Source organism: Ruditapes philippinarum, unplaced genomic scaffold (genome assembly GCF_026571515.1).
Source record: "Ruditapes philippinarum isolate M1 unplaced genomic scaffold, ASM2657151v2 ctg35_1_1_1_1, whole genome shotgun sequence".
NCBI classification, from domain to species: domain Eukaryota; kingdom Metazoa; phylum Mollusca; class Bivalvia; order Venerida; family Veneridae; genus Ruditapes; species Ruditapes philippinarum.
Window position 1 is genome coordinate 356465 of NW_026861019.1, and position 15628 is coordinate 372092.

At 31.9% G+C, this 15628-nt stretch overlaps 1 protein-coding gene across 2 annotated transcripts in view; it reads left to right on the top strand.

Moving 5' to 3' along the window:
• The first annotated feature begins 13 nt into the window (after positions 1-13).
• Positions 14-15628, top strand: part of LOC132714249 (transmembrane protein 87A-like) — a 31081-nt gene continuing 15466 nt past the window's right edge. For both annotated transcript variants that reach the window (XM_060697073.1, XM_060697074.1), the window contains exons 1-6: positions 14-169; positions 8826-8886; positions 11112-11209; positions 11730-11867; positions 13552-13593; positions 14612-14842. In XM_060697073.1, coding sequence (XP_060553056.1) covers positions 71-169; positions 8826-8886; positions 11112-11209; positions 11730-11867; positions 13552-13593; positions 14612-14842 — 669 coding nt within the window. In that variant the 5' untranslated portion in view covers positions 14-70. The remainder of the gene's footprint in view (positions 170-8825; positions 8887-11111; positions 11210-11729; positions 11868-13551; positions 13594-14611; positions 14843-15628) is intronic.

The following is a 15628-nucleotide window of genomic DNA, read 5'->3' on the forward strand; positions in this document are numbered from 1 at the left end:
AAGTTTTTCCACGTTTTACAACATATTATTCACTGCGTTGCTTATACGGTTAGCTGTCAAAGGAAGAAAAATGAATTTAATACCAGTATTTTTCGTTTCTTTGCTTGTTTTTAAGAGTACATTTGCTTTTTCAAAGCAGGGCATATGGGAAAATGTCCAATTCCCACAGGTATTTTAGTCTATGCATATATGTATAAATATTTTACATTAAGAAAATATAATTTTTGAACTGTTGAAGCATCCCCACCCACAACAAATAACACGTTTTAAAAATTGTTGCAAATTCACCACATGTATGATCTATACGGCGGCACGAAATACCCAAATATGCCCAAATATTGTCCAAATATACCCAAATATAGCAATATTTATTTTTGTTTGTATAAAATATAGATTATAATGAGAAATAAATATCGTGGACTAACCAGTTCTCAAACCTCTAAGCATTCAAGAGGTCTTATAATGTGAATAAAAATATATCTTTATAAAAATTCTTTACATATGTACACTTTAATCTTTATGTAACATTTCTGTAAAATTTGACTGAAATTCAACTATTAAAAAAGCTCTATTTCCATCTTGGAAAAGCACAACCCTCTGTTTTAAAACTAACATGGCCTCTTAAAATAAAGAACCTAATCTCAAACCCCTTCAAGTATCTCTAAAATTCTACTGTTTAGTTTAGCCAACGAAGTGATTGTTATATGACTATCACATGACAATGAAGTACCCTACACGATGCAGTTACCTGCTTTAAGATATTTTGTCTATAATATTCATTTTCATAAATAGTTAATGGTGTATTTATTGGACTTACAAAGGTAATAGCAATTTGTATAAAATTACGCTAAGTAATAAAATATGTTATGTAAATATTTGTTCCTATGCACTGTTTTCATTTGACATCAGCAGACATGTCTGTCAGAAACAAAGCTTTTATGCACACAAGTTCAGGACATCATAGTCATTTCTAGTAAAAAAATAACAGCAGATATATGAAAGGTTTGAGAATAGGTTGGGTGTGAGATTAGGTACTTATACGATAAATATTTATAAAATAACATGACTTAGCCTGCTATAACTTTCATTCATTCCGTTGAAATGGGCAGTTAAGATGTTGTAAGAAAATAAAGTTGTGACATTTGCTTATCTACAATATCGCTTCTTTATAAATGCAATTTTAATTCAAGATATGATATTTGTTGTCTACACTTACATTTTTAAGGTGTAATTTTGTTGAAATTTCATATCATAATAAGAGGAAGAAGTCAATGTCATTAAAAAAAGCTTTAATGGAGTACATATACTGTATCTTTGTTCAAAACACAATGATAGGAAAATGTATATTTGGGTATGTTTGATTATATCTTAGTCAGTGTTCGACACTAACGCAGTCCCGCGGTCCCGAGGACTCCAAAAATTGGAAAGGGATTTCTTAAGTTCCAAGTCAGATGTCCCGTTGGGACTTTTAAGTTTTTAAGTAAAAAATATACTAAACAATTAAAATTGATCTTTAATCAACTTTAAAGTATTCATTTAAGATGGTAATCTTGCAAAAAAAAGTATTTATTAAACGTGATTAACTTGCAAAAAGTAAACCGGAAATGAAACATTGTTTACAAAACACGAAAATTCTCCACATACCAAACATTCCAATGTCAGTATTTGCCGACATTTTGCTGAATTTTCAACCACCATAGTAAAAATGATATGTTTTATATAGTTTTGTTTAATATTTGATATTTACTATGATGTTAGAAAAAGTCGGCAATTCCATAATCAATAGTGTACTAGATTTCGGATAAACACATTCGGATGCGTGATTTTTTTTGGGATTTTTTTTTAATATACCGTTTTTGTTATTATTATGCCCCCGCCATGTAATGGCCGGGGCATATAGTGTTACCCTGTTCCGTCATTCCGTCCTTCCGTCCCTTCCGTCATTCTGTCATTCCGTCATCATCAGTTTCCGTTCATTATCTTAAGAACGGTTGCACACATTCAACTCAAATTTAACATATGGATATATCATGAGAAAATACAGGTCAAGTTCGAATTTGGTCATGGTTCGATGATTTTTGGCAGAGTTATGCCCCTTTTACTTTGAAAATAATATGAAATATCAGTTTCCGTTCATTATCTCCCCAACGGTACAACACATTCAACTCAAACTTGACACATGGATATGTCATGAGAAAATACAGGTCAAGTTCGAATTTGGTCATGGTTCGATGATTTTTGGCAGAGTTATGCCCCTTTTACTTTGAAAATAATATGAAATATCAGTTTCCGTTCATTATCTCCCCAACGGTACAACACATTCAACTCAAACTTGACATATGGATATGTCATGAGAAAATACAGGTCAAGTTCGAATTTGGTCATGCTTCGATGATTTTTGGCAGAGTTATGCCCCTTTTACTTTGAAAATAATATGAAATTTTCAGTTTCCGTTCATTATCTCCCTAACGGTACAACACATTCAACTCAAACTTGACATATGGATATGTCATGAGAAAATACAGGTCAAGTTCGAATTTGGTCATGGTTTGATGATTTTTGGCAGAGTTATGCCCCTTTTACTTTGAAAATAATATGAAATTTTCAGTTTCTGTTCATTATCTCCCCAAAGGTACAACACATTCAACTCGCATACGGATGCGTCAAAGGAATGGGCAGGTCAAGTTCAAATTTGGTCATGGTTCAATGATTTTTGGCAGAGTTATGCCCCTTTCACTTTGAAAGTAATAGGAAATTTTCAGTTTCCGTTTATTATCTCCCCAATGGTACAACACATTCAACTCAAATTTGACATATGGATATGTTTTTGGAATGCCCAGGCCAAGTTCGAATTTGGTCATGGTTCAATGATTTTTGGCAGAGTAATGCCCCTTTCACTTTGAAAATAATATGAAATTTACAGTTTCTGTTCATTATCTACCCAACAGTGTTACATATTCAACTTAAATTTGACATATAGATATGTCAAAGGAATGGGCAGGTCAAGTTGGAATTTGGTCATGGTTTGATGATTTTTTGGCAGAGTTATGTCCCTTTCACTTTGAAAATAATATAGATACATCTTAGGAATAAGCAGTATAAGTTTGAATTTGGTTGTGGTTCAATGATTTTAGACAAACTTAACTTAAAATGAAAAAAAAAATTAATGCACCATCTGAAATTTTGGCTGCATGCGGGGGCATCCGTGGCATGATGACACATTTCTAGTATTTTAAATGCAATAATGATAATTTGTTCCTGTCTAATCATGTCATTGATATCATTATGTAAAGGAGTTTTGAGCAAAAAAGTTTTTTTGCAGTAACTCATGTTCTTCTCTTCAATGACTAGTTTACACTTATTCAAGTAGACCTAATACAGCAATATTATAATATCAAATGAAAATTACTTCCTGCATAACTACAGACAAAGGGACAAAATAAATTATATGTATTGAAGTCAGATATATTTAGGACATATATTACAAGACCTATAAACACTTCCAACTGCATGTATGATTTGTATAATTTAATAATGCTGGAAGGAAACATAGAGGATTTCGTTCCTTCATCACTTAATGTTATCACAGATCCATGGGCGGCTATGATCAACATCCCAAAAAGTAGAACGAAAGAACAATAAAAAATAAGTTGCACATCAATTTTGATAGACAAAGGTTATTGCTTTATTCTTAAAATTATATTTAAAAAAAATCAGGGACTTCCAACTTAGGGAAGGGACTTTTGAATTCAAAAACAGATGTCCCGTTGGGATTCCTGGCTGAAAAGTTAGTGTCAACCCCTGTTAGTGAAAGTGTATATTGTTTTCATGATTAAAACAGCACTTTTTTAGTATAAAACATTTATTTTTAGTATAATTGGACAATATTTGGGTATATTTAGGCAATATTTGGGTATATTTGGGCAATATTTGGGTGTATTTGGGTATATTTGGGTATTTCGTGCTGCCCTGATCTATATGCTGAATCTGTTGATGTTTTGTTGTTTTCCAAATTTATATAATATGCTATACACGGTTCTAGTCAAGCCGTCCGACATCCCTGCTGACAAAATTAGTCAATCCAGGTCCAAGATCTTTAGTCAACCAATCCCTATTTTCCATTATCATTTATTTAGTACTACATTGTGGTAGTCAGACTATTCTCTCCCTTACCAGTTCCTCCCTTGACGTTTCCTCCCTGATGGTTCTCTCCCTATTTTGGGGGAGAACCGTCTGCATATTTGCAAATAAGCAGACAGTTAATCCCCATCTTTATTTCTTTTTATTAATACATTATTATTGAAGTATTTAGATGTTTATTAAATGGATAAGTTTATTATTAAATTATAATAATAATTGATATAAATCGGAGAAAAAATATTTTATTGAAGTATTTAGATGTTTAATACATGGGCATGTTTATGATCAGGGTTCTCACTAGGACTTTAAAACAGTCCATGGACTCCCAACCCTAAAAAAGTTGGAGTCCAAAAGCGCGTCACAATTAATATGTTCATAGATTAGTCATTCAATGCTCACAATAGCATTGCTGATATTTTGACTCAACACATGGATCAACACATGGAAATCGTTTTTTGTTTTTTTTCACTTTTATACCAAAACAAATTTTATTCTGGTTAAAAAAGTCCACTCTAAAGAAAAAAGTTTGTATTTGTAAAAATAAAACGTAAATGTATATAGGCAGCGTTTAGCGGAATGAATAAGAAAATCGTGTACAGCTTCACACAGTGTGTAAGAGACACATCCGATCGACAATTATTTTAGCAAATATCTTCAAAAGGGGGCAAATTGAAGATCGATATTTAAAGATTTAATGTTGATTAAATAATAAAGGAACAATTTATTCGCATGTTTGGCTTTGAAACCGAGAATTTTAGCGAAATTTTAGGGTTTCTGGCGAACGTGAAATCGCCGATGTTCGGGATCAATTTTCGGATAGAATCTAAATATCAAAGAAAAGCGTATGTGTACCTGGCATTTCGGCACAATATCTTAATTTCTTAATACTCTTATTATAAGTTATAGAAAGTTTTTGCAAGAATGAAACTAAAGCAAAATTGTGCCTAGAAAATGCCGAAAATATTCGACGATCATTCAAAATTACACTCTTTTGTTATTTGAGAAAACAGTCTTTAAACTTGCGGCGTAAATAGTCGATAATTTTATCCTTTTGTCGGTAAAATTTGCTAATTTCCAATCAACTGTTGATCAAAGATATAAAATTATCACCTCGTGTTATATCTGGTAATTACATGTACTGTGTAGCGCGTGTATCACTATTGCGTGATAATGATCGGAAGCCTTATCGCTGATTGGCTAATCGCTTCACGGGTCGATGTGCATAGGACCGCCTACCTACATGTATAGACTGACACGCGCTGACGCATTTGTGTATTTGTGGCTGTAAACAATCGGTAATGAATACGCGTCCCCAGGCAAAATTAAGCGTACATGGAATCCTTGCTCTGAAATATTTGCGTCCAGCTGTAATAAACATGCGTACCGGGACGCCGAAATAAGCGTCCCCGAGAACCCTGATGATTAATTGATAAAGATTAGATAAAAAAAATATTTTTAGCATATTATTAGTGTATTATTATGATTTTTTTTATTAGATCTAAAGTATACTTTTTAATGTGTTTAATTTACTTATTAAGATAATCATTCGATATTTATTATTGGGCGAGTTTTGTTTGTTTGTTTTTTTAATAGACAAGAAAAAAAATTATAAGAAAAAAATGATTTATAAATTTTAATTCCTAAATTTCATACTTTTGTATAATGAAGAAAGGAGTTCAATACACATGTGCATTAAATTGCTGTCAGAGATAATTAAGGTGTTTATTAATTAAGTGATGTTTTTAAAACTTTTTTTTCGCAACAACCCTTACCCCTAAAATTATGAATTTTTAGCGCGATAATCTGTCAAATTGTGAAAAAATAAACAAGAATAAATCATCACCTGTAGTCACTTTATTCATACATTTTAATAATTATATTCATAGTTTCAGCTTTCTTCTTTTTATTCCCTCAAATATATCAATCAAATTCTCAAGATTGTCATTTGTCAGTTCATTATCTTGTTTGGTACTGAAAAGCAATCCTGCCAATTGTGAATTTTTTACACATTTTTGTGAATTTTTTTATGTGTTTTTGGCATTGTGAAGAGGTCTTTTTTTCTGGTTCAAAATCAACCAAAAAAAAAAAATCACTGTAATAATTCATTATTCAAGAATGAAGGACTTAGGTGTAATCTAATGATTAAAATAACTGTGAAAAGGTGTTTTTATATTTTTATTTGGTAATATATATTGTTTCATGTTAATGACTACATGTTCTTAAATCAATTTTGTATAAAAGTAAATGTGAAATGTGATTGCATACCAGTTGTTGCTTATTTATTTTTTATAACATACTTGTTACCACCTTATTCGCTATTTAACAAATAAATGAATATCACTAGACCTTCACATAGTTACAGGTGTATGTATATCAATCACTGTCCAATAATCTTATCCTCTCACAATAAAGGTGTTAATAGGAAAAGGTGTTAAATTTACAAACACTTTTTAGAATCAAATAAACATAAAATGCACTTTACTTATCAAATTCATTCTTTTAATAATCTTCAAGAAATATTATAAGATTAAGTCAAAACTTAAATGATAACTAACAAATAAAAATTGGGAGAGAACTGTCTGCATATTTCAAATTTGGGAGAGAACCGTCAGGGGAGGAAACGGATTGGGAGAGAAACGTCAGGGAGAGGAACTGGTAAGGGAGAGAATAGTCTCATTCCTGCATTGTCACTCTGTTTTCATATACTTTGTCTTTTCTTTTCAAGTATCACAGGGTGAGAAAAATGTGTTGGATAACCAGGACTCGAACCCAGGACCCTCAGAATACCATTCCGTGGCTCTATCAATTGAGCTAAAAAACCCTGATTTTCGAACTTGTCTCCCGTTCTCCCGCCTTGGGATAATTTCCCCGATATTAAAATATTCAAACAACAAAACAATTAAAATAAACATAATTTAATGATAGACTTAAACAACTTTTGCAACTATACATACCTGAAGTAATATCTCCCCTCAAACAGCAGGGGTCTAACGGATAATTGCATTGTTGGTTACTCAAACATACTTCAATTACTTTCAATAGCTGTCAAGAAATTAATCAATGCATGACAACATTCTCTTTTGATAAACCTGTCAGTCAGTGTCAGTATTGCAGGCGTTTAACCAATGACAATGCCCGATACTGAATGCGTGACACGTCAAATTTTGGGACGAGTTTGGTGTCAGTGTTGCGTCTTTGAAGTTGGTAAGAAGTAGGGAATGGTGCAATGATGCAAATTAAAAATATATTTGCAATTTTCAACTTGTTCATGCATAGCTCAAAAATTATTTCACCTGTAGGTCTGAAAGTTTACAAGATAGTTGGTCAGCATGTGTACTTATGAACCTTGGGGTTGCTTTTGGATTTATTCAGTATTTGTAAAGTTCTTGCCCTTTACATGAACTTAGTAAAAGATTTTTAGTTTTCAAATTGTGGCACATGTAGCCCAAAAAATTTTTGACCTAGAGTCATAAGATTGACAAAACAGTGGAGTGTTGGGGCACCCGTGTCCTATTGACACATTTCTAGTTTAATCAAAATTTAGAACATACGAGGGTTGTCCCAAAAGTCCGTGACAAATTTTATAGACGGTTCATTTTTAACGCCAATAGAAAATAATTCACACATATAACCGTTAATTTTATTATTTAACATTACAACAAATCATTTACAAAATATTTACTCTAGTTACTTAGAAATTTTCAATATTAACGACCACGGGTTGAGTTGCCGGCGCACGTCAAATAATTTGCATTTTGTTATGAATAGGCTAAAATTTAATTACGTATATTTCAAATATCTGATGATGTGTCTGCACAATGTCATGTTGACTTCCTCTGCTGCTATGTTTACATCATCTCAGAAAATTTTAGTTAAATAAATTAAGAAACGAAAAAGATTTGAATAAATGAAAATATCTCATATAAAATAGGAAAGTTAAAATGGCGACGTTCTAAGAATTTGCGGCGCAGTGAACAGGTAACTCAGGTTTCATGACTATTTCGAGACGACACATGTTACGATTTTTAACAAATTTACCAAATAAAACAGTTTAGCAACATTTCCTGAGCATTTGTTTACTAAAGGCATGAACGGAACCAGAGTTTTACGCTACAAAAAGCGAAAATAAGGAAAACACGGATAGGAAGACCGATCTTCGTCGCCTACTTCCCACAGCTAAAATCAGGTGCAAGGAGACTGGAAGTTCATGTATAGCAAAAATTAATGTATGCCATCCAAACATGCAACAGACATTAATAACCACATGATTTAAATCTGTAATTGACGATTTATGGGTACCATTATTGCTTTGAAAGCCATTGAGAGTATTTGAGAAAGGCGCCTGATATAGATTTAACGTCGTCTTTGATGTTTGACGTGCGCCGCGATTCAGTTAGTTGCCATGGTGTTGATGGCATATTTTTGTTGTTTATTGATATTTTTCTATGTAAATTTGTGAAAATGTTTCAATTATATGGGGTTATAACATATTAAAATATCAAATTCGTACCTATTTCATTTAGCTTTTAAACAATCTTGTCACATAATATTGGGACAACCCTCGTATTTCATAGATTTATGAATGCTATTGAAGCAGAGTTGTCACAACAGTGTCAATGCAAGAGCTTCAGTTTCAGTATTACTTCTAATATAATTTAATTATTGTCAAATATTTTACCTTACAGGACAAGGGCTACATGCTTTTTACCAAGAGTATGTATAAGGATACAATAGTCTCATTAAAAAGTAAGTTCAATTTTTACTTAAGTTTTTTTTTTTTAAATAAATACAAATAAATGAGTAAAAGAGTTTGTTTTTGTTTACATTTTTAACAGCGTAAAATTAAAAAAAACTTCATTTAGGAGATTTTGGTAATTCTGTACAGCAATGATCATTGGATAGGCTTTTTGCTTTAATGATTCTGGCCTGTAGAACAAGATGGTCACAAAATTAAAAATAAGCTTTAAATGACATCTGTTCCTCAGTGGCTTGTTATGACTTTGATGGAACCTGTACAGAAATGATCTGTTACTGAAATTGCTCAAATGGTTTTGGTCTATTGACCAAAGAATATCCAAGTTATTAAATCTTGGGTATGTAAACCATATTCTATTGTGAGTTATAAGGGCCATCATCATTGGGGGTGAACCCAATATGGATCTCAAAAATGACCACCAATTAAAAAAAATATGTGAATTTCCACTGATCCAGATTTGCAGTACAAAAACCATATGTGAAAAATAGGTCAGTCACAGTTTTCGACTTTTTAAACATTTATATAAAATTTAAAGTTTTTTAAGAAAATCCAAGTGTAATTCTACCCTTCTGACTTTTCTCAACAGTTACCCATTTTTGTATCAGATTTTAATGCAGCCTTTCAAATAAATGTTGAGATATTCTTTCTGTCATGGGTTCTTGTGTGTACGAAGTACTTCATATAAAACGGTGTTTGGGACAAGACCATCTAAAGATTGAACTGGCTTTGCTCTTAAGCTTTAAATGACCTTTAAGGTAACCTAATGGTCAAACCTGAAGGTCAAATTATTGAATTATGCTGAGATTGTCATGATTTTTAACCAGGTTTTCCGATTATTAGATTGAGGTATGTGGGCCCTTAAATAGAGTATATAGTGAACAATTTCTTCTGTTGCCCAACTGCTTCTACATTTCTCAAAGGATTTTGTTCAAATTTTCACAGATTAGCTTTATCTTCAAGTGCCCTGATGTGTATTGTCAAGGTTTTATGATTGGATAAGTTTTTACCTTTTACCTTATTATGGCCCTTTGTCTTTCCACAAAATTTAATTATTAGTGTAATATATCCTATTAATCACAAACTTTATTTAGTTATAAAACAGAAACTATCTAGGTTGTTGCATGCCTGCCAGCTCATCTGCCTGCTTTTGGGTCCTGTAGAGTCAAGGTCAAGGTCACTGTTGCTAAATATAGAAAATCTTTTTCCAGTCAGGTCACTGTTACTAAAAATAGAAAATAGGTTTCCGGTCAATAACTAGTTTGGAATAAGATATTTTTATGAAATTTGTGGTAAAGCAAGTTTTTATGAAGACCTCACTTGGGATGGCTTTTTGGCCTCCTAGGGTCAAGGTTACAGTTACTAAAAATAGAAAATTCATTAATCATGATTTGCATTGCACATAGTTACATTGTTTGTTGCTTGTATTTGTATTTCAACTACAATATATTTATCTACAATGGTGATAACTGAAAACCTGGTTTCGAGGCATTGCCATGTTTATTGTGTTATGTCTTTAAGAATATAATTGACTGTAACTTTGTAATTGATTAATGAATTATTTTCATTCTTTGACAAAATAACTTTTTGGTCATGAATTATTTTCATACTTTGACAAAATTACCTTTTGGACATGTCCTTCTTAAAGGTTGAACTGACTTTAAATGACCATGACGTTCAAGGTCAAATTATTGAATTTTGGTTTAGTTGTCATAATTGTGTTATTTATGTACAGATTTAATTCATTTTGGGATGAAACAACACTTGTGACCAGACCTGGACCTTTGAATAACCTTAACTGTCAATGTTAAATTATTGAAATTTGCATATATTTTCTTAACTTTGTCTTTTATTTATGGAAATGATTTATACATGGACAGAACAACAAGTGTGACTAGACCAAGCTATTAAAATTTGGAAAAAAAGAAAAACTAATTTTAATTTGAAGATTTGTTTAAACCTTTTAATTATTTCCTTTTAAAAAAGTAAAAAAGGTAGAGTGTTGCCCCTGCTGGCTCTTGTTCTGGAACAAAACCAAATTCTCTATAAATTATTAATTTAAACAAAGTTTGCCTGTCAATAACAAATTTAAAGTTTGTCCAAGGACTTTTGGAGGGCACTGTATAATTATATATGTGTTAAATGCATTCAGAAATAAAATATATGTATTTGTGAACAGATTTCTTTGATATAAATATATTTAATTTTTATTTTACAGTTGACTGTTCATCAAAGACAAGTGCACAGATTAAGATTGAGTGGTTACTTAGGTATACACCTTGTGCCACAGAGTTTCAATCTTTAGAAGGTGCTAAGGTTTGTAAATTTATTGTATTATCAAACTGAAGATTTGTATAAAATCATTGGTTAGGAATGTTGGTTAGGAATGTAACAAACACATGTGTATTTGTATTTTGGGGAGTAACATGGTTAGAATGGTATGATATAGCATATCATTTTAATCTCATCTGTTTTGAAGAAAAAGTCAAACTGTTGAAATGGCTGCATCAGCGTTGATTTTGTTTATCATCTTTATTCAAACAGGTAGGTATCAATAAGAAAGTTGGACTACTTGTTAATCATGACATGGTGCAGTTGTAAGGCAAGGGCATTATTTTTTAAAGCAGTATTTTTGGAGTTGTGCCCCATTTTCACATATAACTGTTAATTAAACATTGCCTGGAATGCCCATGTTTACATTATCTTAATAAGCATTTAGTTTGTCATTTTTAGCGTAAAGTTTAAGTGATTTTTTATCATAGTAATTTTTTCATTAATATCTCTTGAAGTGGTAATTTGATAAATGACATATTATTGTGTTGTAAATGTTTAACAGGCAGAAGGAGCAGCCATTGAGATGATGCTTGGTGAAGGGCCACATAAACTTTTGTTTCCAGACTTCAAATATGATACTATAGAGTATATCACTAAAAGTTATGAAGAAATATGTGATGGCTCTACAATCTTTTTAGAAGTAAGCCCATGCTTTTAAAAGTTGAATATTTTCATTTATATATACATTGATGGATTTTTCATTACACTGATTTGCAGTATTACTGATGTAGATAGAACACTGTTGAAATTAAGGTAGTTGTTTTTATTGCTCCCAAAGAAAAAATTTGGAGAGCATATAGTCAAAGCTTCATACTTCCATAGTTCTGCGGCACTTTCCATATAGTTTCACCTACCAACTTCATTTATTGACAGATCTCTTTCATATTTGAGCTGTGTCACGACAAAACCAACATAAATGGTTTGCGACCAGCATGTATCCAGACCAGCCTGCGCATCCGTGCAGTCTAATCAGGATCCATGCTGTTCACTATCAGTTTGTCTACTTGTTATAGAGTTGATAAGCGAACAGCATGGATCCTGATCAGACTACGTGGTGGCGCAGGCTGGTCTGGATCCATGCTGGTCGCAAACCCACTATGCTGGTTTTGTCGTGACGCGGCTCATTTGGTAAAAATATATCTAATGTGGTCCTCTACATTTGGATTGAGTTTGGGAGCACTTGGGTCGAGGTCACTAATGCTAAGAAATATACTTAAAACTTTTGCCTATTCAGTCTTTATTTATTGACTGACATAGTTCATATTTAGTTCAATGTCAGCGGTCTGGAGGTAGGGGTCACTTTGGTCAAGGTCAAGGATTCTGGTACTAAAAAAAGTTTTTTAAAGCTTTGGTTACACAGCCTTTATTTATTGACGGATGCCTTTCATATTTGGTAGAATTATACCTTGGATGGTTTTCTGACTTTGGATGGAGTAAGGGGTCACTTGGATTAAGGTCACCTGTGCAAAAAATAGATTTTTACACTGTTGCAGATGTTTTTCATATTTGGTAGAAATATATTTTACTTAGTCCATCTGTTAGAGTGGTCGATGTCAATTATGCTTAAAAAAACAAAAAAAACTTACATTTTTTTACATATTTTGAAATATATTTTGAATTATAGTAAGAGTAAAATTAGCGAGCATCCATAGTCTTAAGCTATATGTCCTCTGTTTCATTTCTTTGCTAAAATTTGCACAATTTTTCAAGCTTTTAATGCTACTTGAAAAACTTAAATTTATCATCATTAATTTTACAGTGCATCACCAACTGTCATTTTAATCTATTTACAAATTTTTATGGACCCCCGTCCTTTCAAAGAAAAAAATGGGGAGACTATGTGTCATGCGCAAGACCCAGACCCCTACCACCAAGGCCAAGGTCAAGCTGAGAGATCAAAGCGTAAAATGATCTATATTTTCCTTGTCCAGAAAATAACTTTGAAGGTATTAGAGAGATTCAGGTGAAATTGAATAATCCAGTGAGAGAGACGGCGGCACTGCAAAAGAACTATAACTCCATCTTGAATAATAATTTTAATTATCTGGCTTTTAATAATGAATTTATTGTTGCATGTGCAGATCTTACATTTATGAAGAATTTTCACTGAAAGTCTAGATCCCTATCTCAAACTTTTGAAATAATAGTATTGTGTGCTTCATGTATAACTTCGTTTAATTTGGAGGAGAATGGTAACTATTACAACAGTCAGTGACAATGGTCTAATGTTGATAATGATTTAGCGAGATTCTATAACTTTTTAGATACTATTTCAAATACTAAAGCTGACATATACATGTATATAAACATGTTTTGTTTTACAGGCAAAAACTATGGAAAAACCAACAATAGAAAAAATAGATAAGGTATGGATCATTTGTCATTATATTATTGGTTTGCATATTGTGATAAAAAAGATTACAGAATACCTTGAAAGAAAATATTCTTTTATTGAAACTGAGTTGGGCAGGTGTGAAATCATCGCCAAATTGGCTAAAAATAGCAGCATTGTATTTTGTTCCAAAACATTTCCTTAAGTTTATGTTCAGCATTATGTATAAATAATAACATATTATATATTCAATGTTACAAATCTTTTTAAGATATGGCCATATGGCTATGAAAAACAACTTTATTGTTTTTTTAATTTTTATGAAATATTTCATAAGATATAGCTTCATACACTTTAAGATTTCCTTTAAACTTTGCTCAAATTTTAACCCAAACAATGAGGTACTAGTATGCAGAATCCATGAAGGTTAAATGTCAGAAAATTTTGTGTCTACTCTAAAATCCAATATTCTTAGAAGGATTTTAATGCCAATGCAGCAAAGTTAAATGTAAAATCTTTGAAGCTGCTATACCAGCTTTAGGTGAAGGTTACTCTCTAAGGTCAAATCTTCGACAGTTTTGTGATGTTCTATAAATTTTGTACTCCTTAAAGGACTTTCTTCTAACGTAACTCAAATATTTACTTTCAAAAATAATAATAAATGGACCTACATAAAGTCTTATGTTATTGAGATGGTCGAGGTATTTGTTACTCCTGTTATAGCTATGGTTAGTTATTTCTAGCTTTAAAAACCTGTACTATCGTTTTAATGATATAGAGATATAATGTGATTTTGGAAAGAGACTAGATAATGATTATTGATGAAGAATAAGAATTTTTATAAAATGTTCAATGATGGCAGTGTTTGTGGCAGAAGTGGTTAAGCTTAACATCCCAGATAATGGTAAGCATTTAATTGAATTGTTTAAAACATTGTTTAGCTTAATAGTAGTGAGTACTAGTTATTTATATAAAATAATTACTCTTTGGTGTACATGTATATAAACTTTTATGTTAAACAAGGATCAGGAATTATCTATACTTTAATTAAGGTTGCGGAACAAACAGAGAAAAAAACAGAGAAATCCACTACAGAGGAGGCGGCTGATAAAGATAAGAATGATAAACCATCTCGGAGAAAACGAGAAGATCCAGTTACAAAAACTAAACCTTTAGAATCAGTGCAAACAGATAAAACTGTCACTACAACCAAAACTAGTGATTCAACAGTAGGAGTTACACCTAAGGCTAATATTTCACAGAATGTTAAACAAGATCAGGAGGTGGGTTATCTGGAAAACTAAGAACTTAACTTTGATATTGACGTTGTTTTCCTGAACAAAAGTTGTCATTTATGATGTAGTGAATTTATCAAGTTTATAATTCAGGGTTCCAATTAATATGATGCTACAGAGTTTTTTACTTACTTCATGTACAGATGTTTATGTAACTCACATTGCCTGTTTATATATTTGATCCTGGTCTCCAGGGATAACTTAAATTGATAAGTGAAACAGTTACTGCTGACTGCATCTAACACCCAAATGTGACATTATATGCAATTCCATTAGACGTAAGTGCCCCTGTTATTTGCTTCTGTAAAAATCATTAAGCGTTTTACACTGCTTTTTGAATTTCATTTATTCTCAAATGAATAGCTTATTCAACATAAAAAGTTACTTGGTTATAACTGGTACTTAAAATGATGGGACAGGCAACAACTGTAACAAAATTGAACTAAGTGTAACAAAATCTCAAGTTTCTCAACTATTTTTACCTTGCCATTGTAAGTGTACTGGAGAAGTTGTTAGCTCGACTATACGAAGTATATGGGGAGCTGTCCTACTCGCCCCGGCTTCGGCGTCCGCATCCAGATTTTAGATGAAAGTTTTGGTGCAGTAAAATATTTTTCACTATAACTTTGTCATTTCTTAAGGTATCATAACTCTAGAACCAATATTTTCAGATTTATCTCCCCTTGAACTTATAATTTTCCTTAAAAAATACTATTTTTTACTGATACTTCTTTATTTCTTAAGGGATCAACCTCATACTTCAAATATATGTAC